Source organism: Carcharhinus amblyrhynchos, chromosome 3, assembly GCF_965287045.1.
Source record: "Carcharhinus amblyrhynchos chromosome 3, sCarAmb.v2.hapA, whole genome shotgun sequence".
Classification (NCBI taxonomy): domain Eukaryota; kingdom Metazoa; phylum Chordata; class Chondrichthyes; order Carcharhiniformes; family Carcharhinidae; genus Carcharhinus; species Carcharhinus amblyrhynchos.
Window position 1 is genome coordinate 2,161,313 of NC_137326.1, and position 26,549 is coordinate 2,187,861.

Sequence of the window (26,549 nt, forward strand, 5' to 3'; positions counted from 1 at the left end):
AGCCACAAGAATACTCAAGAACCTTAACAATTGCTTATCCCCCCAACCCACCCCATACAGCGATCCAGGCCAGGAATCGAACCCGGGTCCCTGGCACTGTAAAGCAGCAGTGATAACCACCGTGTCACCCTAATTTTAAAGTTCTCAACCTTTGTCCTGGAGTGCCCCGCCAGAGGAAATAATTCATCTCTACCCTATCGAATCCTTTAATCATCTTAAACACCTGGATTAAAACACCCCTTAATCTGGAGGAGTATACCCCCAGATTATTGAACACAGATTCATCAGAATGTTGATGGTTCCAGGGTTTAAAGGGTTAATTACAAAGCCGAGTTGCAAAGACCAGATTTTTATTTCCTCCAGTGTAGAAGATTAAGGGGTGTTTTAATCCAGGTGTTTAAGATGATTAAAGGGTTCGATAGGGTAGAGAGAAATTATTTCCTCTGACAGAGCACTCCAGAACAAAGGTGGAGAACCTTAAAATTATGGTGACACAGTGACACAGTGGGTTAACTCTGCTGCCTCATACATTATACCAGAGACCCGGGTTCGATTCTCAGCTTGCATCACTGTCTGTGTGGAGTTTGCATGTTCTCCCTGTGTCTGTGTGGGTTTCCTCCCAGAGTCTGAAAGATGTGCCGGTTAGGTGGATTGGCCAGGCTAAATTAACTTCAGTGTCAGGAGGACTGGCAGAGTAAATGTGTGGGGTTACGGGAATAGGGATGGGATTGTGGCCACTACAGTCTTGATGGGCCAAATGGCCTCCTTCTGGATTCTATGAGGAGAGCCAGGCCATTCAGAGTGATACCAGAACACTTCCTCACACAAAGGGGAGTGGGGAATCTGGGACGCTCCCAAAAAAGCTGCAGAGACTGGGCTCAGTAGGAAATTTCAAAACCTCGGGTTGATATATTCTAGGGTGAAGATGTTAAGGTTTTGGAACAAAATGCATCGAGTGGATACATAGAGATCAGCCACCATCTTACAGAATAACGGAACAGGTTTGAGGGGCTGAATGGCCTCCTCCTGGTTCTGTGACTGGGTAATAACACCTAGCTATGGTTGTGTATTGGTTGATTCAGTGATAGATTTTTGAAGAGATAGAGGGAGAGGGAGACAGGGTGAGACTTACCAAACAGAAGCAGAGGTAGCAGTAGATTCATTCTGAGTGGTAAACAGTAACTCACTCCACACGGTGTAACTGCAAGATACAACAGGGAAAATCATTGGTTACGTATAATTAGGTAAAAATCTGGTACTAAAATAAACAAGAATGTCTTCAGAAGAGCTTTTAATCATTGGGGTAAAAGTGACACATTGTGAGCAAAAAACTGACGTAAATAAACATCTTAAAGCAAGTTAATAAAACATTGGACAGTGTGAAAGAATTTCATTGGAATCATATCTGAAAAGCCACACAATCCTCAACAGACCGAGAAATCCTTTATCCCAGCCTCCATTAATCCAATGGGGAATTCAGGAGAAACTTCCTTACACGGGGAGTGGGGAGAACGTGGGACTCGCTCCCACGGGGAGTGGGGAGAACGTGGGACCCGCTCCCACGAGGAGTGGGGAGAATGTGGGACTCGCTCCCACGGGGAGTGGGGAGAACGTGGGACTCGCTCCCACAGGGAGTGGGAAGAATGTGGGACTCACTCCCATGGGGAGTGGGGAGAATGTGGGACTCGCTCCCACGGGGAGTGGGGAGAATGTGGGACTCGCTCCCGCGGGGAGTGGGGAGAACGTGGGACTCGCTCCCACGGGGAGTGGGGAGAATGTGGGACTCGCTCCCGCGGGGAGTGGGGAGAATGTGGGACTCGCTCCCACGGGGAGTGGGGAGAATGTGGGACTCGCTCCCACGGGGAGTGGGGAGAACGTGGGACTCGCTTCCATCCTAAACACATTAAAGAAGCCATCCCCTACGGACAAGCCCTCCGTACACACAGGATCTGCTCAGATGAGGAGGATCGTGACAGACACCTCCAGATGCTGAAAGATGCCCTCATAAGAACAGGATATGACGCTCGACTCATAGATCGGCAGTTCCGATGCGCCACATCAATAAACCGCATCGACCTCCTCAGAAGACAAACACGGGACACAGTGGACAGAGTACCCTTCGTGGTCCAGTACTTCCCCAGAACGGAGAAGCTACGACATCTTCTCCAGAGTCTTCAACATATCACTGATGAAGAAGAACATCTCGCCAGGGCTATCCCCACACCCCCACTTCTTGCCTTCAAACAACCACACAACCTCAAACAGACCATTGTCCACAGCAAACTACCCAGCCTTCAGGAGAACAGTGACCACAACACCACACAACCCTGCCACAGCAACCTTTAAGACATTTCAGATCATTGACACGGATGTCATCGTCTCACGTGTGAACACCATTCACCGGGTACACGGTACATACTCCTGTGGGAGTGAATTCCACACATTCACCACCCTCTGGGTGAAGACATTTCTTCTCACCTCAGTTCTAAAAGGTTTTCCCTTTATCCTCAAACTATGACCCCCCCCACTAGTTATTACTGTGTTGTGTTGCAGGATGCTGCCATTTGGATGATAACCATCGTCCAACTCAGGCCAAGGTGAAATATCCCCCATTGTGGTGTCTTGAGGATGAGCAGGTGAGGTCCCTCCAAGGAGGGGTTCCTTGGTATTCTGACCAACAAACACCCCTCAGCAAGCATCATTAGCAAAACAACTACCTGGTCGTGTCTGATTGCTGTTTGGGTGGGATCTTGCTGTGCACAGGTTGACGGCCATGTTTCCCATGTTGTGATGGTCACTACACGTCGAAAGCAGAAAATGGGTCAAGCACTTTGGGCTGTGCTGAGATTATAAACAGGCCGACAAGATAAACATTTACCTTCTCTTTCTCAATCGCCATCAGTGCTGCCTGTCCTGCTGGGGGCATTTCCAACTATTTTATTTGGTATCAGGTTTCCAGCATCGATGGTATTTTGCTTTTCTAGCTCGGCACGAGTATTGTGCTCTATTCTTGAGGACATAACATGGGATAAAATTAAAATTCACATCGAAAGAAATGCTAATAAAGCGATGCAGCATGGGGCTGTGAGAAGGAAGTCGAGCCTTTGAGGAGATGCAGAGTGTGATCGAGGAAATGTTGGGGAGATTGGCAATGGATTGTGTTCGGTCAGAGACACAGAACCCTCACAGGTAAAGGTAAGGATCACAGTATTACTGAGCAGAATCAGAAACTGGATAAAGGATGGGAAACAGAGAAACATACATTGCAGATTACACACAAATCATGTGTCATTCAAACAACTCAATCACTTCAGGGAGAAAGAAACACACACACTCACTCTCTCACACTCACACACGCGCGCGCGCACACTCTCTCGCGTGCACACACTCTCACGCGCACTCAGAAAGTTGTACAGAGAATTTCTATTCTGAAGTTTTATTGCAGCTGAGAGATGGAGAGATACACTGCGGTACGAGGGTAGTTCAGATCAGTGGGAGGTCGGACTGAGATGCTGCTGGTTGGTGTTCAGTTCTGTAAACTGCTCGTTATCTAATTACCTCATCTCCTTTCCCAGGTTTCAAAAATACCCACTTGTTTGTTTCCTCAGAGCGGAAACCTGATTGTGATAGAGCCAGGCTGGAGGAATGGTGCAACCTGGCTGACCGGGCCTGGCTGACCGGGCCTAGTCCCCAGTCGGTGTGATAAACTTTAAGATAATTCTGTCTGGGGAGGATGACCTGTGTCCTGCTGTGTTCTGAGCAATGTCAGATACTGAGAGACCTGCCCCAGCATGGATGAATTTGTCTGCTCTCTTTCCCTCTCTGACCTTCAGTCAGAGAGTCAGTTTGCTCCCTAACAGACACACACCTCATCACAAGAACATAGAACATTACAGCGCAGTACAGACCCTTCAGCCCTCGATGTTGCGCCGACCAGTGGAACCAATCTAATGACCCTCTAACCTAAACTATTCCAATGTTATCCATATGCCTATCCACTGACCATTTGAACGCCCTTAAAGTTGGCGAGTCCACAACTGCTGCAGGCAGGGCATTCCATGCCCTTACTACCCTCTGAGTAAAGAACCTACCTCTGACATCTGTCCTATAATTACCACCCCTTAATTTAAAGCTATGTCCCCTCGTGTTAGCCATCACCATCCGAGGAAAAAGGCTCTCACTGTCCACCCTATCAAACCCTCTGATCATCTTGTATGCCTCAATTAGGTCACCTCTTAACCTTCTTCTCTCGAACAAAAACAACCTCAAGTCTCTCAGCCTTTCCTCATAAGACCTTCCCACCATACCAGGCAACATCCTGGTAAACCTCCTCTGCACCCTTTCCAATGTCTCCACATCTTTCTTCTAATGCAGCGACCAGAACTGTACACAATACTCCAAGTGCGGCCACACCAGAGTTTTGTACAGTTGTAACGTGACCTCACGGCTCCGAAATTCAATCCCTTTACCTATAAAAGCTAACACACCGTACGCCTTCTTAACAACCTTATCAACCTGGGTGCCAACTTTCAGGGAGCTAGGCACATGTACACTGAGATCTCTCTGCTCGTCAACACTACTAAGAGTCCTTCCATTAGCCCTATATTCTGTATTCCTGTTACTCTTACCAAAGTGAATCACCTCACACTTTTCCGTATTAAACTCCATTTGCCACCTCTCAGCCCAGCTCTGCAACTCATCTATGTCCCTCTGCAAACTGTAACATCCATCCTCACTGTCTACAACTCCTCCGACTTTACTGTCATCCGCAAATTTACTAACCCATCCTTCCACACCCTCATCCAGGTCATTTATAAAAATGACAAACAGCAGTGGCCCCAAAACAGATCCCTGAGGAAACCACTTGTAACTGAACTCCAGGTTGAATATTTCCCATCAACCACCACCCTCTGTCTTCTATCAGCTAGCCAATTCCTGATCCAAACTGCTAAATCACCCTCAATCCCATGCATCTGCATTTTCTGCAGTAGCCTTCCATGGGGAACCTTATCAAATGCTTTGCTAAAATCCATATACACCACGTCAACTGCCTTACCCTTATCCACCTCTTTGGTCACCTTCTCAAAGAACCCGATAAGGTTTGTGAGGCAATGAGGAAGGGGTCTTTCAGCTACTCCAGCATGTTAGATCACAGCTGATCTGAACCTCAACCATTCCCACCTTTACTCCCTCGATACCCTAAATGAAAGCTTTCGATCTCATTATCAAAACTCCGATTGTCCCTCAGTACTCACAACTTTCTGGGGAGAGGCTTCCACATTTCCACTAGCTCCTTGTAGATGGCAGAACATATCGAGGGAGCAGGTAGCAAAGCAAATGTGATCTTGGGCTTTAGGAGTAGAAGTATTGAGTAGAGGGAACTGATGGTGAACCTTTACAAAGCTGTGGTTAGGTCACAGCTGGAGAACGGTGTCCAGTTCTGGTCACTACATTTCAGGGAGGATGTGAGGGTCATTGAGAGAGTGTGGAGGGAGATTTACCAGGTTGGTTCCTGCACTGAGGGGTTTCAGTTCCCAGGTTGGGTTGGAGAAGCTGGGATTGTTCTCCTTGAGTGAAGGAGGTTGAGGGGAGACTTGATCGAGGGGAACTCGATTGTGACTGGGTTAAATCGACAGAGAAAGAAAAGCCATTCAAATTAGCTGATTGTACAGAGACTGGATATGGATTTAGGGTTTTGGGTAAGAAATGCAGAGGAGTGTGAGGGGTAATGATACGAAACCCACCCACCACCAGAGTGATGGATTCGGACGCTATCAACATCTTCAGAAACAAATTGGATGGGCACTAGATCGTTATTATCCAGGGGAGGGGGATCGAGTAGGGGGTGGGATTGACTGGATCGCTCCAGAGTGATAGAAGAGACTGGATGGGTGGAATGGCCTCCTGTGTTACACGGCTCTATAACTCTATCTGCCCCCAGGCTGGAACCGACCAGCTGGAATTTAAAGGTTCTGGGTGTTCACATTAGAGGAAATAGTTTCCCTCGATCAACTCTTTCAAATCCCTTAATCCTTTTAAACACCTCAATTAGTTCCTTCTGTGACCTACTAAATCCAAAGGAATACAAGCCTGTCTAGCCACTCTGTCCTCATTAACCCTCCCAACACAACCATCATTCTCGTTAACATGCATGGTTCCCCGGGAAGAGGAAGTCAGTGGCAATGTGCTCTGTCTCACACACGAGAAATTCACATTAACAAAATCCACACTCATGGGATCGCAGCTGACAGCAGAGGGAGTGAGGAGCTGATTGGATCACACTCCAGTGGGCTCTCTCTGAGCTGCATTAACATCCAGTGGGCAACTCATATCTTCCCGTGTCTCTAGGTTCAGGGATTGGACGTCACACTAATGGTTTCTCTAAGTTAAACAAGTCTTTGTGACAGACACACGCTCCATTGCTCCATCTCTCTAAATGGGGAGAGATTTCAGGGTGCTCCGGTGCAGAGGGATCTGGGTGTCCTTGTTCATGAGTCACAGAAAACTAGCGTACAGCTACAGCAGGTAATAACGAAAGTGAATGGAATGTTGGCATTTACAGCTAGAGAAATAGAATATAAAGGGGAGGAAGTATTGCTGCATCTGTACAAGGCTTTGGTGAGGCTGCATCTGGAGTATTGAGCAGTTTTGGTCCCCTTCTTTGAGGAAAGATGTAGTGACATTGGCAGCAGTTCAGAGGAGGTTCATTAGATTGATTCCAGAGGTGAGGGGTTTGTCGTATGAAGAGAGATCTGGAATTTAGAAGAAGGAGGGGAGATCAAATTGAAATATACAGGAGGATAAAAGGTCTGGATAAAGTAGATGTGGAGCAGATGCTTCCTCTTGTGGGGTATTCTAGAACAAGAGGTCATAGTCTTAGAATAAGAGGCAGCAAATTTAAAACAGAGTTGAGGAGAGACAGTCTGGTAAACCTTCGCTGCATTTCCTCTAGAGAAAGAACATCCTTCCTCTGATAAGGAAACCAAAACTGAGCACAATATTCCAGGTATGGCCTCACCAAGGTCCTGTATAACTGCAACAAGATACCCCTGCTCACTACTCGAATCCTCTTGCTATGGAGACCAAGGTACCATTTGCTTTTTTCACTGCCTGCTGTATCTGTCTAACTCCTTCTCAGATTTACTCACTGAATTTTGTGATAGCAAATTCCACAGATTCACAATCCTTCGGGAGAAATTGGGATCACTTTTTCTTGTATCTCCCCTGACCTGTCTTGTTAGAATTTTATAGGTTTCTGTGAGATACCCCTTCATTCTTCTAATCCTCTATCCTCTTTATCCATTCGAGAGCCGTAAGGAATAACACAGTTCTCCATTGCAATGGTTGCATCATTAGCAGATCAGATAGTTTCTCTACAATGCAGAAGGAGGCCATTTGGCCCTTTGAGTCTTCACCAATTCTCTGAAAGAGCATCTTACTCATGCCCAACCCCATCCTATCGCCATAAATCCCACAATTTTACCTTGGCTAATCCCCCTAACCTACACATCTGCGGGAGGAAACCAGAGCACCCAGAGGAAACCCTCGCAGGCACAGGAAAAATGTACAAACTCCACACAGACTGTCACCCAATGCCAGAGTTGAACCCGGGTCCTTGTGAACCACTGTGTCACCGTGCCACCCTGATAATCTGGGACAAATTCTGGAAATTCTATTGCTCCGGGAATCCAATTCTTTGATAATTTGTCTTCATTCATTCAGCCTGAAAAATCCAGGGCGGAATTTTCCCGTTCTGTCCACCGCGGGAATGGGAATGGGCCGGACAGGACCACACAAAGGTCCATTGGCCGTGGGTGGGATTTTCCAGTCTTGGTGGGAGCACTGGAATTTTCCAGCCAATGTCATGATGTGGAGATGCCGGCGTTGGACTGGGGTAAACACAGTAAGAAGTCTCACAGCACCAGGTTACAGTCCAACAGGTTTATTTGGTAGTAAACGCCACTAGCTTTCGGAACGCTGTTCCTTCGTCAGGTGAGTCCGAAAGCCTGTGGGTTTACTGTCAAATAAACCTGTTGAACTTTAACCTGGTGTTGTGAGACTTCTTACTGCAGAAAATCCCAGCCACAAAATTCATTATCAAAAACTTAATAGCTGAGCACTTGGAAAACAGTGCCAGGATTGGACAGATTCAGCACGGATTTACGAAAGGGAAATCATGTTTGACAAATCTACTGGAATTCTTTGAGGGTGTAACTAGTGGAGTTGATAAGGGGGAGCCAGTGGATGTGGTTTATTTAGACTTTCAGCAGGCTTTTGATAAGTTCCACATAAGAGATTAGTGTGTAAGTTTAAAGTGTATGGGATTGGGGACGGGGTATTGAGATGGATAGAAAACTGGTTTGCAGAGAGGAAACGGAATAGGAAGAATTTTTTTTTCAAATGGCAGGCAGTGGTTAGTGGGGGTACCGCAGGGCTCAGTGCTGGGACCCCAGCTATCCACAATATATATTAATGATTTAGATAACTAAATGTATAATCTCAAAATCTGCAGATACACAAAGCTGGGTGAGAGGGTGAGCTGTGAGGAGGATGCAGAGATTTAGACAGGCTGAGTGAGTGGGTATCTGCATGGCAGATGCAGCATAACGTGGATAAATGTGAGGTTATCCACTAGGGTAGCAAAAGCAAGAAGGCAGATTATCATCTGAATGGTTATAAATGAGAAGAGGGGAATGTGCAGTAAGACCTGGGTGTCCTCGTACACCAGTCACTGAAAGTAAAGGCACATGTGCAGTGGGCAGTGAAAAAGGCAAATGGTATATTGGCCTTCCTAGTGTGAGGATTCAAATACAGGAGCTGGGTGTCTCGGTGCGATTATACAGGGCCTTGGTGAAGCCACACCTGGAATACTGTGCGCAATTTTGGCCTCATCTGAGGAAGGATGTTCTTGCTCTCGAGGGAGCACAGCGAAGGTTTACCAGGCTGATTCTGGGGATGGAGGGACTGACATACGAGGAGAGACTGAGCCAGTTAGGATTGTATTCACTGGAGTTTGGAGTTTGGAAGAATGAGGGGGAATCTCATAGAAACATATAAAATTCTAACAGGATAAGACAGGGGAGATGCAGGAAGGATATTCCGGAGGGCAGGAGTATCCAGAACCTGGGATCACAGTCTGAGGATTCAGGGTAGGCCATTTAAGTTGGAGATAGGAAGAAATTTCTTCACCCAGAGAGGGGTGAGCCTGTGGAACTCGCTAATAGAGAAAGTCATTGAAGTCAAAATCTTGAATGTTTCAAGAACGATTTCGCTCGAGCTCTTGGGGTGAAGAGGATTAAAGGATGTGGGGTTTCCGGGGGGGGCGGGCGAAGTGGGATGATCAGTCATAATCGTAATGAGATTGGTGGCATAGTGGACAGTGAAGAAAGTTATCTTCAATTGCAATGGAATCTTGATCAATTGGGCCAGTAAGCTGACAAACGGCAGATGGAGTTTAGTTTAGATAAATGCAAGGTGATGCATTTTGGTAGACTGAACCAGGACAGGACTTACTCAGTTAATGGTAGGGTGTTGGGGAGAATTACAGAATAAAGAGATCTAGGGATACATGTTCATAGCTTCTTGAAAGTGGAGTCACAGGTGGACAGAGTGGTGAAGAAGGCATTCGGCATGCTTGGTTTCATCGGTCAGAACATTGAATATAGGAGTTGGGACGTCTTGTTGAAGTTGTACAAGACATTGGTAAGGCCACACTTGGAATACTGTGTGCAATTCTGGTCACCCTATTATAGAAAGGATATTATTAAACTAGAAAGAGTGCAGAAAAGATTTACTGGGATGCTATTGGGACTTGATGGATTGAGTTATAAGGAGAGGCTGGATAGACTGGGACTTTTTCCTCTGGAGTGTAGGAGGCTGAGGGGTGATCTTATAGAGATCTATAAAATAATGAGGGGCACAGATCAGTTAGATAGTCAATATCTTTTCCCAAAGGTAGGGGAGTTTAAAACTAGAGGGCATAGGTTTAAGGTGAGAGGGGAGAGATACAGAAGGGTCCAGAGGGGCAATTTTTTCACCCAGAGGGTGGTGAGTGTCTGGAACAAGCTGCCAGAGGTAGTAGTAGAGGTGGGTACAATTTTATCTTTTAAAAAGCATTTAGACAGTTACATGGGTAAGATGGGTATAGAGGGATATGGGACAAATGTGGGCAATTGGGACTAGTTTAGGGGTTTAAAACGGGCAGCATGGACAAGTTGGGCTGAAGGGCCTGTTTCCATGCTGTAAACCTGTGTGAGTCTATAAGGGCGGAATGTGCTGAATGGGCTGAATGGTCTCCTGCTCCTGGTTTCTGTTTCTATACTGAGGTGTGGACACTGGGTGGGGAGTGATTGGTTCGGGAGCTGACAGCACATTGGTGCTCTGTGTTTAATCTGACAATGATGGGTCAGCACCCTGTCCCCTCCCCAGGCTATCCACACCCCTCCCCCCCACCCCATCTCCCCCGCAGTGAGATAGCCAGACACACATCCCCACTGAGTGTGGGCCCCGGGAAAGGTGTGCCTGTCCCTGTCCCGGAGATTTGGAGCTGCCTCTTGGGTGGGAGCGGCTGTAGGGAGTGGGAAAAGTCCGGCAGCTACAACTGTCCAAACCCTGGCAAAGCTCTCGCTCCATTTCATTCTCCAGACACCGGGGAGCCGGAACCAAATCCCCCCCCAACCCCAACTCTGTCCGCCCGGGCTTTGCCCCCTTGAGAGCGCAAGCTTCATCTCCACAGAGAGAGACAGGGACCAACTCCAACCCAACCTGGACACCAGCTCACTGGACACCAGCACTCTGGACACCGGTGCCCTCGACACGGGCTCACTGGACACCGGCGCTCTGGACACCAACACTCTGAACACAGGCTCACTGGACACTGGTGCCCTGGACACCGGCGCCCTGGACACTGGCTCACTGGACACCGGTGCCCTGGACACTGGCTCACTGGACACCGGTGCCCTGGACACTGGGTCACTGGACACCGGTGCCCTGGACACTGGTGCCCTGGACACTGGCTCACTGGACACCGGCGCTCTGGACACCAACACTCTGAACACAGGCTCACTGGACACCGGTGCCCTGGACACCGGCTCACTGGACACCGGTGCCCTGGACACTGGCTCACTGGACACCGGTGCCCTGGACACTGGCTCACTGGACACCGGTGCCCTGGACACGGGCTCACTGGACACCGGCTCCCTGGACACTGGCTCACTGGACACCGGTGCCCTGGACACTGGCTCACTGGACACCGGTGCCCTGGACACCGGCTCACTGGACACCGGTGCCCTGGACACCGGCTCACTGGACACCGGTGCCCTGGACACTGGCTCACTGGACACCGGTGCCCTGGACACCGGCTCACTGGACACCGGTGCCCTGGACACCGGCTCACTGGACACCGGTGCCCTGGACACCGGCTCACTGGACACCGGTGCCCTGGACACTGGCTCACTGGACACCGGCTCCCTGGACACCGGCGCCCTGGACACCGGCTCACTGGACACCGGTGCCCTGGACACTGGCTCACTGGACACCGGTGCCCTGGACACTGGCTCACTGGACACCGGTGCCCTGGACACTGGCTCACTGGACACCGGTGCCCTGGACACTGGCTCACTGGACACCGGCTCCCTGGACACCGGCACCGAGCCACCGCCCTCTCAACACCTTGTGACAACCTGTAACAGACTTTAAAACCGAACCCACCTTCTCAATAAGTTGGTTGGATGAATGAAAGCGTTGCTGCTGTTTTTCAGAGAGCTCTGGCTCTCTCTCTCTCTCCCCTGAATAAAGATGGTTTATATTCACAGGGTCAAATCACACACAGCTCAGTCCCACATCCATGGAGGAAGCTTTAGCAGCACCTGACCGATTGTACTGAGGTTCTGCTCTGGACTGGAGTAAAGGCTGAGAGATTTCTGTCACATTCCGGGCTAAGCCCAGCCCCCTTGGACTGCAGACAGGTAAAAGGTGGGACTGAGAGAGAGAGAGAAGCAGCCAGGAGGAGAACCCTGTCCTGGGAGGTAGCAGGGAGCCTCCTGCTGGATCCTCAGACTGCTTCAATATCCCCAGCTGGGAGGCCTTCCGCTGCCGAATAGCTGCCAGTCTACCCCTCCCCCGCGAGGCAGGGAGAGTCTGGGAGAGTCTGGATGGGACTGGGAGAGACTGGGAGAGTCTGGATGGGACTGGGAGAGACTGGGAGAGAACTCAAACCCCTGGTAACATATTAAATAATAACAATTTCTGACGGAAAATGAAACAGCCCCAGGGAGATTAGAACATTGCAGCAAAAAGACTGTTTAAAATAACAGTAAAAGGAATGGGGAGTGCGGGAAGCGGGTTATAAAGTTACAGATAACATTTCTCTTCAAGTAACATTAGATTTTTACCGGATTAACTTTGAGATTTCAGCTCAGGTAGAGCCCGTCCAGAGTGACTCATTCCCCTGCAGAGTCTGATGTGTGAAAGGAGAATTCAGCCTCGAACAAAAACCAAAGCAGAAATAGCCAATCCCAGAATGGGAGTTATTTTTTCGAACGGCTGCTGCTGAACCATTGATATGTTAATTTGCTCAGACTCCCTGTGGAAGGCAGCCTGGTTACTAAGGAGCCGGAATGTAAGCGCGATTCTCCCCTCTCTCTGCCAGCTAACAGCCTCTTCCCAGTCTGCACCCGCCTGTCACAACCTGCAGACCAAACCTTTCCCAGAATGGGAGCGGGGAATGATTCAGAGGCTGTGGGAAGATTGGAGAACCTCAGAGCAGGGACTGTCCAAGGGAACCCTCAGGAACCCAGGGACACTCAGAAATACTCAGGAACCCAGGGATACTCAGGAACCCAGGGACAGTGAGCACCTGGGACACTCGGGAAACTAGGAACACATAGGAACCCAGGGACACTTAGAAACCCGGGACACTCAAGAACTGAGGGCACTCAGGAAGCCAGACATACAGGAACCTAGGGACACACAGGGACACTGAGCACCTGGGACACTCAGGAAACTAGGAACACTTAGGAAACTGGGACATGCAGAAACCCAGGGACACTCAGGAACGCCAGGATGCTCAGGAACCCAAGACATTCAGCGTTCCAGGAACATAAGAACTAGGAGCAGGAGTCGGCCATCTGGCCCCTCGAGCCTGCCCCGCCATTCAATAAGATCATGGCTGATCTCGTTATGGACTCAGCTCCACTTACCCGCCCACTCACCATAACCCTTAATTCCTTTACTGTTCAACAATTTATCTATCTTTGCCTTAAAAACATTCAATGAGGTAGCCTCAACTGCTTCACTGGGCAGGGAATTCCACAGATTCACAACCTTTTGTGTGAAGAAGTTCCTCCTCAACTCAGTCCTAAATCTGCTTCCCCTTATTTTGAGGCCATGCCCCCTAGTTCTAGTTTCATCCGCCAGTGGAAACAACTTCCCTGCTTCTATCTTATCCATTCCCTTCATAATCTTACATGTTTCTATAAGATCTCCCCTCATTCTTCTGAATTCCAATGAGTATAGCCCCAGTCTACTCAGTCTCTCCTCATAAACCAATCCTCTCAACTCCGGAATTAACCTAGTGAATCTCCTCTGCACCCCCCCCAGTGCCAGTATATCCTTTCTCAAGTAAGGAGACCAAAACTGTACACAGTACCCCAGGTGTGGCCTCACCAGCACTTTATACAGCTGCAACATAACCTCACTGTTTTTAAACTCTATCCCTCTTGCAATGAAGGACAAAATTCCATTTGCCTTCTAAATTACCTGCTGCACCTGCAAACCAACTCCTTGAGATTCCTGCACAAGGACACCCAGGTCTCTCTGCACAGCAGCATGCTGCAATTTTTTACCATTTAAATTTTAGTCCATTTTGCTGTTATTCCGACCAAAATGGATGACCTCACATTTACCAACATTGTACTCCATGCCTTGCCCACTCACTTAGCCTATCTATATACCTTCACAAACATTCAGTGTCCTCTGCACACTTTGCTCTGCCATCCATCTTCATGTCATCTGCAAATTTTGACACTACACTTGGTCCCCAACTCCCAATCGTAAACAATTGCAGTCCCAACACTGATCCCTAAGGCACATCACTAATCACTGATCAACCAGAAAAACATTCATTTACCCCCACTTTTTGCTTTCTGTTAGTTAACCAATCCTCTATCCATACTAATACGTTACTCAGTAACATCGTGTGCCTTTATCTTATGTAGCAGCCTTTGGTGCAGCACCTTGTCAAATGCCTTCTGGAAATCCAGATACACCACATCCACAGGTTCCCTATTATCCACTGCACATGTAATATCCTCAAAGAATTCCACCAAATTAGTCAAATATGACCTTCCCTTAATGAACCCATGCTGTGTCTTACCAATGGGACAATTTATATCCAGATGTCTCGCTATTTCTTCCTTGATGATAGATTCAAGCATTTTCCCTACTATTGTAGTTAATCTAACTGACTTAGAGTTACCTGCCTTTTGTCCACCTCCTTTTTTAAGCAGTGGCATCACACTTGCCTTTTTCCAATCTGCCGGAACCACCCCAGAATCCAGAGAATTTTGGTAAATTGCCACTTGTGCATTTGTTATTTCCCCCGCCATCTCTTTTAGTTCCCTGGGATGCATTCCATCAGGACCAGGAGACTTGTCTAACTTTAGCCCCATTAACTTACCCAACACTATCTCTTTTGTGATAATGATAGTTTCTAGGTCCTCACCTGCCATAACCTTCCTGTCATCAATTTTTGGCTTGTTATTTGTGTTTTCCACTGTGAAGATCGACACAAAATACCTGTTCAATGCCTCAGCCATTTTCTCATTTCCGGTTATTACATCCCCCTTCTCATCCTCTGAAAGACCAATGTTTACTTTTGCCACTCTTTTTTGTTTTATATATTTATAGAAACTTTTGCTATCTGTTTTTATATTCTGAGCTAGATTACTCTCATAATCCATCTAACTTTTCTTTATAGCTTTTTTCTTGGCTTTCTGCTGATCTTTAGAGATTTCCCAGTCCTCTAGGTTCCCACTAATCTTCTCCACTTTGTATGCATTTTTTTTCAATTTGATACCCTCCTTTATTTCCTTAGATATCCATGGCTGATTATCTCTTTTTTCTACAGTCCTTCCTTATCACTGGGATATACTTTTGCTGAGCACTGTGAACGATCGCTTTGAAAGTCCTCCACTGTTCCTCAATTGTCCCACATTAAGTTCAGGTACACTGAGGGAGAATTTGGCACGGCCAAGACACCTAACCAGCCTATCTTTTGGACTGTAAGAGGAAACCGGAGCACCCAGAGGAAACCCATGCAAACATGGGGAGAATGTGCAGACTGCGCACAAATAGTGACCCAAGTCAGGAATTGAATCCGGGTCCTTGGCGTTGTGAGGCAGCAATGCTAACCACTGTGCCACTGCGCCGCCCAGATCTCTGAGGGCAGAAGGGCATGTTGGTAGGGTGTTGATAAAGGCGTATGGGACTCTTGCCTCTATCGATCAAGTCATAGATTACAAAAACAGGGAAGTCATGAAGGAACCAGAAAAGAAACCGCTGGAAAATCTCAGCAGGTCCAGCAGCATCTGTAAGGAGAGAAAAGACATTTCGAGTCCAGATGACTCTTTGTCAAAGCTAAAAGGCAGAGAAAGTGGGAGATATTTATACTGCAGGGTGAGGGAAGGAAAGATGAGACATAGTCACAGAAACAAAGGGGAAAGGCTGCTAATGGCAGCCCATAGAGAGAATAGAAGGTGTGAATGGCCAAATGGCAGAGAAACTGTGACAGATGAAGAAATTGGGGGAGGGGAGTTGAGGGAGAGAGGAAAGATGGGACAGAGGTAGAATGTAGAAAAGGGGAAATGGGGGGAGAAAAGGTAAGGGAAGGGGGATAAAGTGGGGGAAAGGATGGGGGGAGAGAAAATGAAGAAAGACAATAAAGAAATAAAGGGTAGCAAACAGTAAAAAATTAAATAAAATAGAATGAAAACAAAGGGGTGGAGGTGGGGGGAGAGCAAATCATCTGAAGTTGTTGAATTCGATGTGGAGACGGGGAGGCTGGAAAGTGCCGAGCTGGAAGGTGAGATGCTGTTCCTCCAGTTTGTGTTGACCTTTACTGGAACATTGCAGCAGGACACGGACAGACACGGGGGCTCGCTGGAGTTTTATAGAACTTTAGTGAGGCCACAGCTGGAGCACTGTGTGCAGTCCTGGTCACCACATTATAGGAAGGGTGTGATTACACTGGAGGGGGTGCAGAGGAGATTCACCAGGATGCTGCCTGGGGTGGAAATGGGGGCAGCACAGTGGCACAGTGGGTTAGCACTGCTGCCTCACAGCGCCATGGACCCAGGTTCGATTCGCTGCCTCAGGTCACTGTATGTGTGGAGTTTGCACATTCTCCCCATGTCTGACTGGGTTTCATCCAGGTTCTCCATTTTCCTCCCACACTCCAAAGATGTGTGGGCTAGGTGGATTGGCCATGCTAAATTGACCCCCAGGGTCAGGGGGATTAGCGGGGTAAATATGTGAAGTTACAGGAATAGGGTCTGGGTGGGATTGAGGTCAGTGCAGGCTCGATGGGCTGAATGGCCTCCTGCAATGTAGGGATTCTGTCTTCTATTCTATTTCAAAAGCGGTTGGATAGGCTTGGGTTGTTTTCTCTGGAGCAGAGAAGGCTGAGAGGCGACCTGATCGAGGTGTACAAGATTGTGAGGAACACGGACAGAGTGGACTTAGTGGAAGGGTGAGTAACGAGGGGGACACAGGTTCAAGGTGAGGGGCAGGAGGTTTGGGGGGGTTGTGAGGATAAGCTTTGTTACCCAGAGGGTGGTGAGGGTCTGGAATGCGCTGCCTGGGAGGGGGGGTGGGGGGCGGGATGCCTCACATCCTTTAAAAAGTATCTGGATGAGCACTCGGCACATCAGAACATTCAGGGCTAAGGGACAAGGGCTGGAAGGTGGGATTAGGTGAGAGTTCAGGTGTTTCTAATGTGTTGGAGTGGACTCGATGGGCTGAAGGGCCTCTTCTGTGCTGAATGATTCAATCATTCTGTTCTGGTGTTTACAGAATTGTTACAGTGCAAACAGAGGCCATTCAGCCATCGTGTCTGTACTAGCTCGTTGAATGAACAATTCACTCAGTGTCAATCCCCCTTCTCCCTGTAACTCGACACATTCTTTCTTTCTAGATTACTATCTAATTTATTTTTAAATACCTCGATTGATTCTGCCACCACCATACCCTTAGGCAGAACATTCCAGACCCAAAACACTCGCTGTAGGAAAAATATTCCTCTGCGTGTCATTTTTGTATCTTTTGTCAATCACTTTAAATTTGCGCCTTTTCTCAATCTCGATCTTTTCACAAACGGGAAGAGTTCTCTCTGTTTACTCTGTCCAGACCCAGCTTGCTTTTGAACCTCTCCATCAAATCTCCTCTCAACAAATTTTGTCCAAGGAAAACACTCCCAATCTCTCTACTCCATCTTCATCACTGAGGTTCCTCACCCCAGGATTCATTCTGTGAATCTTCCCCTCACTCTCTCCAATACCTACACATCCTTCCTAAACTGTGCTGCCCACAACCGAGCACAAAACTCCAACTGAGGCTGAACGAGTCATTTATGCAAATTCACCATCATCTGCTTGCTATTGCACTCTATAATCCTATTAATAAAAACTAGAATATTGTATGCTTTATAAGCACCCTCTCACCTGTCCTGCCACCTTCAATGACCCACAAACACCTCTCCCCATGGCCTTTACTTTCCAATCCCTTCTGTTTCAGATGTTATTCCGATGCTTTGGCCTTTCCTGTTGGTGAGGGAGTGGGTGGGCAGAAGGGTGGGTGAGGAGTGGGTGGTAGGACAGAGAGAGAGGGGGGTGGGTGGGGTGGGGCCAGGGCAGGATGGTGGAGAGGGAGGGGAGGATAGAGGTGGGTGGATGAGGGGGAGGAGTGGGAAAGGAGGAAAGGAGCTGGAGGGTGGAGGGGTAGAGGAGTAAGAGGAGGGAGTAGGAGAGTTGGGGGGAGGGAGTTGGGACATTGAGTGGGGGGGGGGAGGAGCTGGGGTAAGTCAGAGGAACTGCCTTGTGCCCCATCGCTGCAGGAACATTTCCATTCCCGCTGCCCCCACCCCGCCCATCCACACAGGTCCTGGCCCCACTTCAGCTAGGACAGGCTGGGTTAGTTTCAGCTGGGGGGGCCGTTCACACAGAGATTCTGATCCTGGCAAAGCTTTGACCTTGGAACATCTCTACCCAGTGTGCCATCTGTTTCACTGCTTTTGCTGACTTTAAATCAACTCTTTGCTGAAATTTCTGGAATCTCCCTGCTTCCGATCACTGAAACGGGAATGTTATTATACCCGGAGGCTCTGACTCCAATCCCACAGCAATCACCAGCCCTGACCAATCCCAGTAACCACAACTCGGAGAAAGTTTGTGTTTGCAGAATGATCGGATTAAAGTTTTGACAGAAAGAGTTAACACAATATGATTGGTGAACAGCAAAAATATGAAATATCCAATTAAAATTTATTTATTATTATCAAAAATAGGCTTACATTAACACTGCAATGAAGTTACTGTGAAAATCCTCTAGTCACCATACTCTGACCCCTGTTCGGGTACACTGAGGGAGAATTTAGCACAGCCAATGCACCCTAACCAGCATGTCTTTCAGACTGTGGGAGGAAACTGGAGATTCTGGAGGAAACCCATGCAGACATGGGGAGAACATGCAGACTTTGCACTGACAGTAACCCAAGCTGGAACTGAACCCTGGTGCTGTGAGGCAGCAGTGCTAACCACTGTGCCACCTTGTTGCCCAGAGTATTAGAAAGGAAACCTGCAATAACTTGCATTTATATAGCACCTTTAACATCCCAAGGTGTATCACAGGAACGTTATCAAACAAAATTGGAGATTTGGTTCCATAAAAACACAAGGACAGGTGAGCAAAGGAAGTGATAGGTTTGGAGGAGTTTCTTAAAGGGGGTTAGTGTGGTAGGGAGGTGGTTTAGAGAGGGAATTTCAGAGCCAGCACAGCTAACAGCACTGTGGGTGTACCTTCACAACATGGACTGTAGCAGTTCTGGAAGGCAGCTGACCCCAGGGCAGTTAGGGATGGGTTTAAATACTGACTGAGCCAGCAATGTCCAGATAACTGAAGGCACAGCCTACAATGGGGCAGCCATTAAAACCGGGGGTGTGTTAGAGGCCAGGACTGAAAGACTGCAGAGGTTTGAGAGCGATGTCAAACCAGAGGAGCTGATAGAGGAGGAGGAGGTGAGGCTGTCCCAGGGCCTGAATGAGAAGATAAGAACTTTACAATTGAGGCGTTGGAAGGTCAGGAATGGATTCAGGTCAATGAGCTGCAGATGGTGGTGGCTGAATGGGGTTTGTTGCAAGTTAGGACTTGGGCAGCAGAGATATGGATGAGGTGAAGGAGGAATTACATCTCATAGAGGAAGATTCTGGATAAATAAAGGGGAGAATTACACAATCCACCACTTTGTGTGAAAAGTTGTAATTGTAATTTGAGGAGGAACTTCTTCACTCAAAGGGTGGTGAATCTCTGGAATTCTCTGCCCGTTGAAGTGGTGGAGGCTGCCTCGCTAAATGTTTTTAAGATGCGGGTTGATGGGTTTTTGATAAGAGAGGGGATTAAGGGTTATGGGGAGAGGGCGGGAAAGTGGAACTGAGCCACGACAGATCAGCCATGATCTTACTGAATGGCGGGGCAGGCTCGAAGGGCTAGATGGCCTACTCCTGCTCCTATTTCTTATGTTCTTATGTAGACAGTTTGGAAGTTAACTGAGGATTGTCGGTTTTTGTGTATTGGATATAAGCACATTGTAACAAGATCACACCACATTATCTGTACAAGAACAAGTCACGTCAGGTCTGTACTCTGTGCACAAAGGAAGGAGTGTGGGATTATTGCGATAGAAACCATCCCATTGGGACTTCAACCTCTTACTAAGGAATTCTACTTTTATGACTTATTTATTTGGCGCCTAATCAATTAAAAAAAAAACTCCCTTTCTCTTTTCCTCCTTACAGACTGAACTTGTCGTCATCTGTCCTCATATCTCCTTTTGTGGTTCACTGAGAATAATGCTGCCTTGGGCTGTTTTATTTTGTCAATGGTGCTTCACAAATGCAAGTTCTTGTTGTGTAATTCTAGAGAAAGTTGCAATCAGTAACATTAGATTACCTGGTGGTTTATTTACTGGAAATAATTTGTCAGTTTTTGAACGACGGAGGTTGAGGGGAGACCTGATAGAAGTCTACAAGATTATGAGAGGCACGGACAGAGTGGATAGTCAGAAACTTTTTCCCAGGGTGGAAGAGTCAATTACTCGGGGGGGACAGGTTTAAGGTGTGAGGGGCAAGGTTTAAAGGAGATGTACGAGGCAGATTTTTTACACAGAGGGGGGTGGGTGCCTGGAACTCGTTGCTGGGGGAGGGAGTGGGAGCGGATACGGTAGTGACTTTTAAGGGGCGTCTGAATAGGATGGGAATAGAGGGATACGGTCCCCGGAAGGGTCGGGGGGGTTTTAGTTCAGTCGGGGCAGTATGGTCAGTGCAGGCTTGGAGGGGCCGAAGGGCCTGTTCCTGTGCTGGAATTTTCTTTGTTCTTTGAACATTGGAAACTATTTGTGTGCAACCAGAAGGGTCACCTTCCCTTTAAAGTGACGATGGATTTGGGAGGATAGATCAAGAGAAACCATTCTCTCTGGGAGGGGAAAGTCCAGAACAAATAGCATAACCTTCTTCACATCCAGATTCATGCAAATCTGGAACCCTCTCTGCAAGGAGCTGTTAAATTTGGTGATTAATTAAACATTTTAAAATTGAGATGATTGATTTTAGTCAGGCAGGATTATCAAGGAAGGTAATATTGGGCAATTGGAATTTCAACCACAAGAGACCTTAATTGTTGAGAATGTCAGAACTCAGAGGGAAACCTGTGTTACTGATCATAACCTTTTCTTTTGTATTTTGAAAGCTAAGAGGAAAATCCGCTGATATCATTACTGACCCTGCTGATTTCACCTGTGGGAGGGGCACCCAGCCCCAGCTCCTCACAGACCGCCTTAGGGAATCGGAGCTGGAACTGGATGAACTTCGGATCATTCCGGAGGCAGTGGGGGCGATAGATAGCAGATATCGGGAAGTGGTAACACCTAAAAATGAAGCTAGGAGAGGGGAGGGGGGAATCAGTGAGGGGATTCTCTGTGGTTGTTCCTCTCCAAAATAAGGATACCGCTTTGGATACTGTGGGGGGGCGGGTGACCTTCCAGGGGTAAGCCGTGGTGACCAGGTCTCCGGCACAGAGTCGGGCTCTGTGGCTCAGAAGGAAAAAGAGGCAGATTGGGAGAGTAATAATAATAATAGTAATAATAATAATAATAATAGTAATAATAATAATAATAATAGTAATAATAATAATAATAGTGGGGGATGGAATAGTTTGAGGCACAGACAGGCGGTTCTGTGGGCGTGAATGAGACTCCGGGATGGTAGTCTGCCTGCCTGGTGCTAGGGTCCTGGGTGTCTCTGAGCGGGTAGAGAGCATCCTAAAAGGGGAGAGTAATCAGACAGACATCATTGTCCACATTGGTACAAATGACGTAGGCAGACAGAGTTGGGGGGTCCCTGCGAGAACAATTCAGGGAGTTAGATAGAGGGCGAAAAAACAGGACCCCTGGGGTAGCGATCTCTGGATTACTCCCTGTGTCACGGGTTAGTGAGGCTAAGAACAGGGAGATTGTACAACTGAACACGTGGCTAAAGAACTGGTGCAGGAGGGGGGGTTTCAGATTCATGGATCACTGGGAACTCTTCCAGAGAGGATGGGACCCGTACGAGAAGGACGGGTTACACCTGAACTGGAGGGGCACCAATATCCCGGCTGGGAGTTTTGCTAATGTGGTTCGGGTGGGTTTAAACTGATGTGGCGGGGAGGGGGGAGTGGAGGGGGGAGTGGAGGGGCCGGGGGGGAGCGGTGAGAATCAGAACAATAGATCAGCGAGTGTAGAGACTGGGGACGAACACGGGGCCAAGACAAGGCTACCGAAGAGGAAGAGCTTTCTGGGGGAGGATGAACTCAGTGGGTCTGGAGGTCTAGAGCGCATCTGCTTCAATGTAAGGAGCGTAACGGGCAAGACAGATGAACTTAGAGCCTTGATCCATGCGCGGAACTTGGATGTGGTTGGAGTGACCTGTTGTTACTCTGCACTGAACTGAGACGAGATTTCCAGCACCTTCTCCAGGCAGTTACGGATGGACAATAACTATTGTCTTTGCGGAAAGATCTGTCAGATTAACGTTCCTGTAGTAACACAGATATTCTGGCATTTCAAGATTAGAATAAACAGAAGGAATTGTAATGGGCGTCTTCACAAAACCCTGAGTGAGAATGTTTCCTTCAGTTGTGGAATGTGGGATTTTGAGTTTCTGATTTTAATCTATCAGAGTTCACGTCAGTAAAGGTAGGAGTGAAACTCTGGTTAAATGGATGTGATGGAATTGTCTGAATTTCAGCTTTGCTTGTAACGTCAAGTTGGGAATTTGACCCGAGGCTCTGGAATGTGACATCTTTCACAGTTCCTCAATATCAGACCCTTTATCACCCTCCAGACTTGTCTGTTCCTGCACCACCTGTTAACACCAGGCTATCTAAAACCCCTACCTCCCCACTCACACCGGTCACCTACCACCCCTGTGCTCACTGATCCACAATCACCCACGTTCAAATTATCCCCCAGCTGATAAATCCCACCACGGCCTCATCCTCCCTGTGTCTGTAACATCACCTGGCCCGACAAGGTTTCAAAAAAAGTTTAAAGTTTATTTATTAGTCACCAGTCGACTTACATTAACACTGCAATGAAGTTACTGTGAAAATCCTCTAGTCGCCACAACTCTAGTTCCTGTTCAGGTTACACTGAGGGAGAATTTAGCACGGCCAATGCACCCTAACCAGCACGTCTTTCAGACTGTGGGAGGAAACCGGAGCACCCGGAGGAAACCCACGCAGACACAGGGAGAATGTGCAGATTCCTCACGGACAGTGACCCAGGCCGGGAAATGAACCCGGGTCTCTGGCGCTGTGAGGCAGCAGTGCTAACCCACTGTGTCACTGTTCATTCTTCCCTTTGGAGTCTCTGTATCCCTCTAATTGTGCCCCCCCCTCCTTCCACATCCCAAATTTTAATTGTTCCACCATCCATGGTCTTGCTGCCTGGGCCCCAGGCCCTGGATTCCCTCCCGAAACCTCTCTGCCTCGCTTTCTTTAAACTCTCTGACTGAGCGTTTGCTGCCAGTCTTATATACTTCAGTAGTTCGGTGTCAAACTTTACTTTATGGAACTTCCATGGTGTGTCTCGAGCTGGTTTACTCTGTTAAAGCTGCGACATGAATGAAAGAAACAGAGAGCTTAGAACATAGAACATAGAACACTACAGCACAAACAGGCCCTTCGGCCCACGAGTTGCGCCGATCACATCAACACCTACCAATCTACAGACCTATCTATAACCCCCAATCCCATTAAACCCCATATACTCATCCAGAAGTCTTTTAAAAGACCCCAGTGAGTTCGCCTCCACCACCACTGACGGCAGCCGATTCCATTCACTCACCACCCTCTGAGTGAAAAACTTACCCCTAACATCACTTCTGTACCTTAGATTATCTCCGCTCAGAAAGGACAGTAGGACTAGGGGGGCACAGCCTCAAGATAAGGGGGGGGGCAGTTTAGAACGGAGTTGAGGAGGAACTTCTTCACTCAAAGGGTGGTGAATCTCTGGAATTCTCTGCCCGTTGAAGTGGTGGAGGCTGCCTCGCTAAATATTTTTAAGAAGCGGGTTGATGGGTTTTTGATAAGAGAGGGGATTAAGGGTTATGGGGAGAGGGCGGGAATGTGGAACTGAGCCACGACAGATCAGCCATGATCTTATTGAATGGCGGGGCAGGCTCGAAGGGCCAGATGGCCTACTCCTGCTCCTATTTCTTATGTAAAGTTGTTGTTATTGTAGTTACCAAATAAACTTGACCCAGGGAGTTTAATTTTATCAGATCAAGTTCACTCTCTCTATGATTTAATCAATATTATTACCACAGTGGTATTGAAAATTAGCTACTACAGACAAAGAGTTTCATTCCTTCTGGTTTTTGGAAATATTAAAAGCCTTAAATTTAAAAAACTTGACATGCAAACATTTTTAACGTGTAAATAACTAACTGGGGACAAAATTAAAATCATTCTCAATGTTGTGCAGAGACTCTGGCGCAGCGCACGCCTGCCACCTGCTGTTGAAATTGCAGTATTTCAGCACAGTGACACCACTGGCTCCAAGATAATAAACTGCAAAAATCTCATCATTCTTCATATGGTTTGATAAAGAAAGTCAGGATTTACCTCTGAGGAACACAGGAGCAGGAGCAGGCTATTCAGCTCCTGTTCTGCTGTTTGATTTGATTACAGCTGATGGATATAAGAACATAAGAACATAAGAAATAGGAGCAGGAGTAGGCCATCTGGCCCTTCGAGCCTGCCCCGCCATTCAATAAGATCATGGCTGATCTGTCGTGGCTCAGTTCCACATTCCCGCCCTCTCCCCATAACCCTTAATCCCCTCTCTTATCAAAAACCCATCAACCCGCTTCTTAAAAATATTTAGCGAGGCAGCCTCCACCACTTCAACGGGCAGAGAATTCCAGAGATTCACCACCCTTTGAGTGAAGAAGTTCCTCCTCAACTCCGTTCTGAACCGCCCCCCCTTTATCTTGAGGCTGTGCCCCCTAGTCCTACTGTCTTTTTTGAGCGGGAAGAGTCTTTCCACCTCTATCCTATCCATCCCATTCATCATCTTATACGTCTCAATGAGATCTCCCCTCATTCTTCTAAACTCTAACGAGTACAAGCCTAGTTTATTCAGCCTCTCCTCATAGCTCAACCCCCTCAACTCCGGTATCAGCCTAGTAAACCTCCTCTGCACTCCCTCCAAGGCCAAAATATCCTTGCGCAGGTGCGGCGCCCAAAACTGCACACAGTACTCCAGCTGCGGCCTCACCAATGCCCTATACAGCTGCAGCAAGACCTCCCTACTTTTATATTCAATCCCCCTCGCTATGAAGGCCAGCATCCCATTCGCCTTCCTGACCACCTGCTGCACCTGCAGGCTGGGTTTTTGCGACTCATGCACAAGGACCCCGAGGTCCCTCTGCACCGTCGCCTGCTGCAGTTTTTCGCCCCGTAAGTAATAGTCCTTCCTACCATTCTTCCTACCAAAGTGGACCACCTCACACTTGCCAACATTAAATTCCATTTGCCATTTCCTGGCCCATTCGCCCAGCCTATCTAGATCCTTCTGCAGACTCTCCACACCCTCCGCACAATTTGCCTTTCCCCCAATCTTGGTGTCATCAGCAAATTTCGACACCCTGCACTCGGTTCCCTCCTCCAGATCATCTATATAAATGGTAAATAGCTGAGGCCCCAGCACCGACCCCTGGGGCACCCCACTAGTCACCAACCGCCAATCCGAATAGCACCCATTGACCCCCACTCTCTGCCTCCTATTTGACAACCAATCCTCTATCCACGCTAACACCCTACCCCCAACTCCATGTCCTCTGACCTTCTGCAGTAACCTCTTGTGAGGTACCTTATCAAACGCCTTCTGAAAATCCAGAAAGACCACATCCACCGGCTCTCCTCTATCCACCGCCCTAGACACATCCTCCTTTGCTCATTCCATATTCGCAATCCCCTTTCCCAATAAGAATCTCGATTTCAATGAACTCCCAGCCTCTTCAGTAGTTTGGGGGCGAGAGTTTCAGATGCCTACTCCCCTTGTTGTGAGAAAGCGAGATTCGCCCTCGGGTTATGTTACTCGGAGACTGGGGGCTGCTGGGTTCAACCTCCCGGTCTAGAAGATGGGGTTTCTAAACTTGACAGAGACCCCCGGCTCGGATTGAAAACCTGACGCCAGGTTAACCGTGGTCCAAACATTTCCAGTGTTGATCATGAGATACGTGTATCTCCAACCTCCTCCACCCCCTCCATGATCATCCTCAACACCGGTGTCCCACAAGGCTGTGTTCTCAGCCCCCTACTATACTCCTTACACACCTATAACTGTGCGGCCAAATTCCTCCTCAATTCCATTTTCAAGTTTGCTGACGACACCACCATAGTGGGTCTCAAACAATGACCAGAGTACAGGAATGAGATAGAGAATCTGGTGAACTGGTTCGGCAACAATAATCTCTCCCTCAATGTCAATAAAACGAAGGAGATAGTCATCAACTTCAGGAAGTGTAAAGGAGAACATGCCCCTGTCTACATCAATGGAGATGAAGTGGAAAGGGTCGAGAGCTTCATGTTTTTAGGTGTCTAGATCACCAACAACCTGTCCTGGTCCCCCCATGCTGACACTATAGTTAAGAAAGCCCCACCAACGCCTCTACTTTCTCAGAAGACTAAGGAAATTTGGCATGTCCGCTACGACTCTCACCAACTTTTACAGATGC

The 26,549-nt window shown here is 47.9% G+C and overlaps 1 protein-coding gene across 1 annotated transcript in view; it reads right to left on the reverse strand.

Annotated features, from left to right (window-relative positions):
• Positions 1-11,883, reverse strand: part of lamb2l (laminin, beta 2-like) — a 167,771-nt gene extending 155,888 nt beyond the window's left edge. Inside the window, exons 1-2 of the mRNA XM_080218612.1 lie at positions 11,710-11,883; positions 1,133-1,201 (exon numbers count right to left, since the gene is read on the reverse strand). Of these exons, the coding sequence (XP_080074738.1) occupies positions 1,133-1,163 (31 nt within the window). The 5' untranslated portion in view covers positions 1,164-1,201; positions 11,710-11,883. The remainder of the gene's footprint in view (positions 1-1,132; positions 1,202-11,709) is intronic.
• Positions 11,884-26,549: the final 14,666 nt, after the last annotated feature.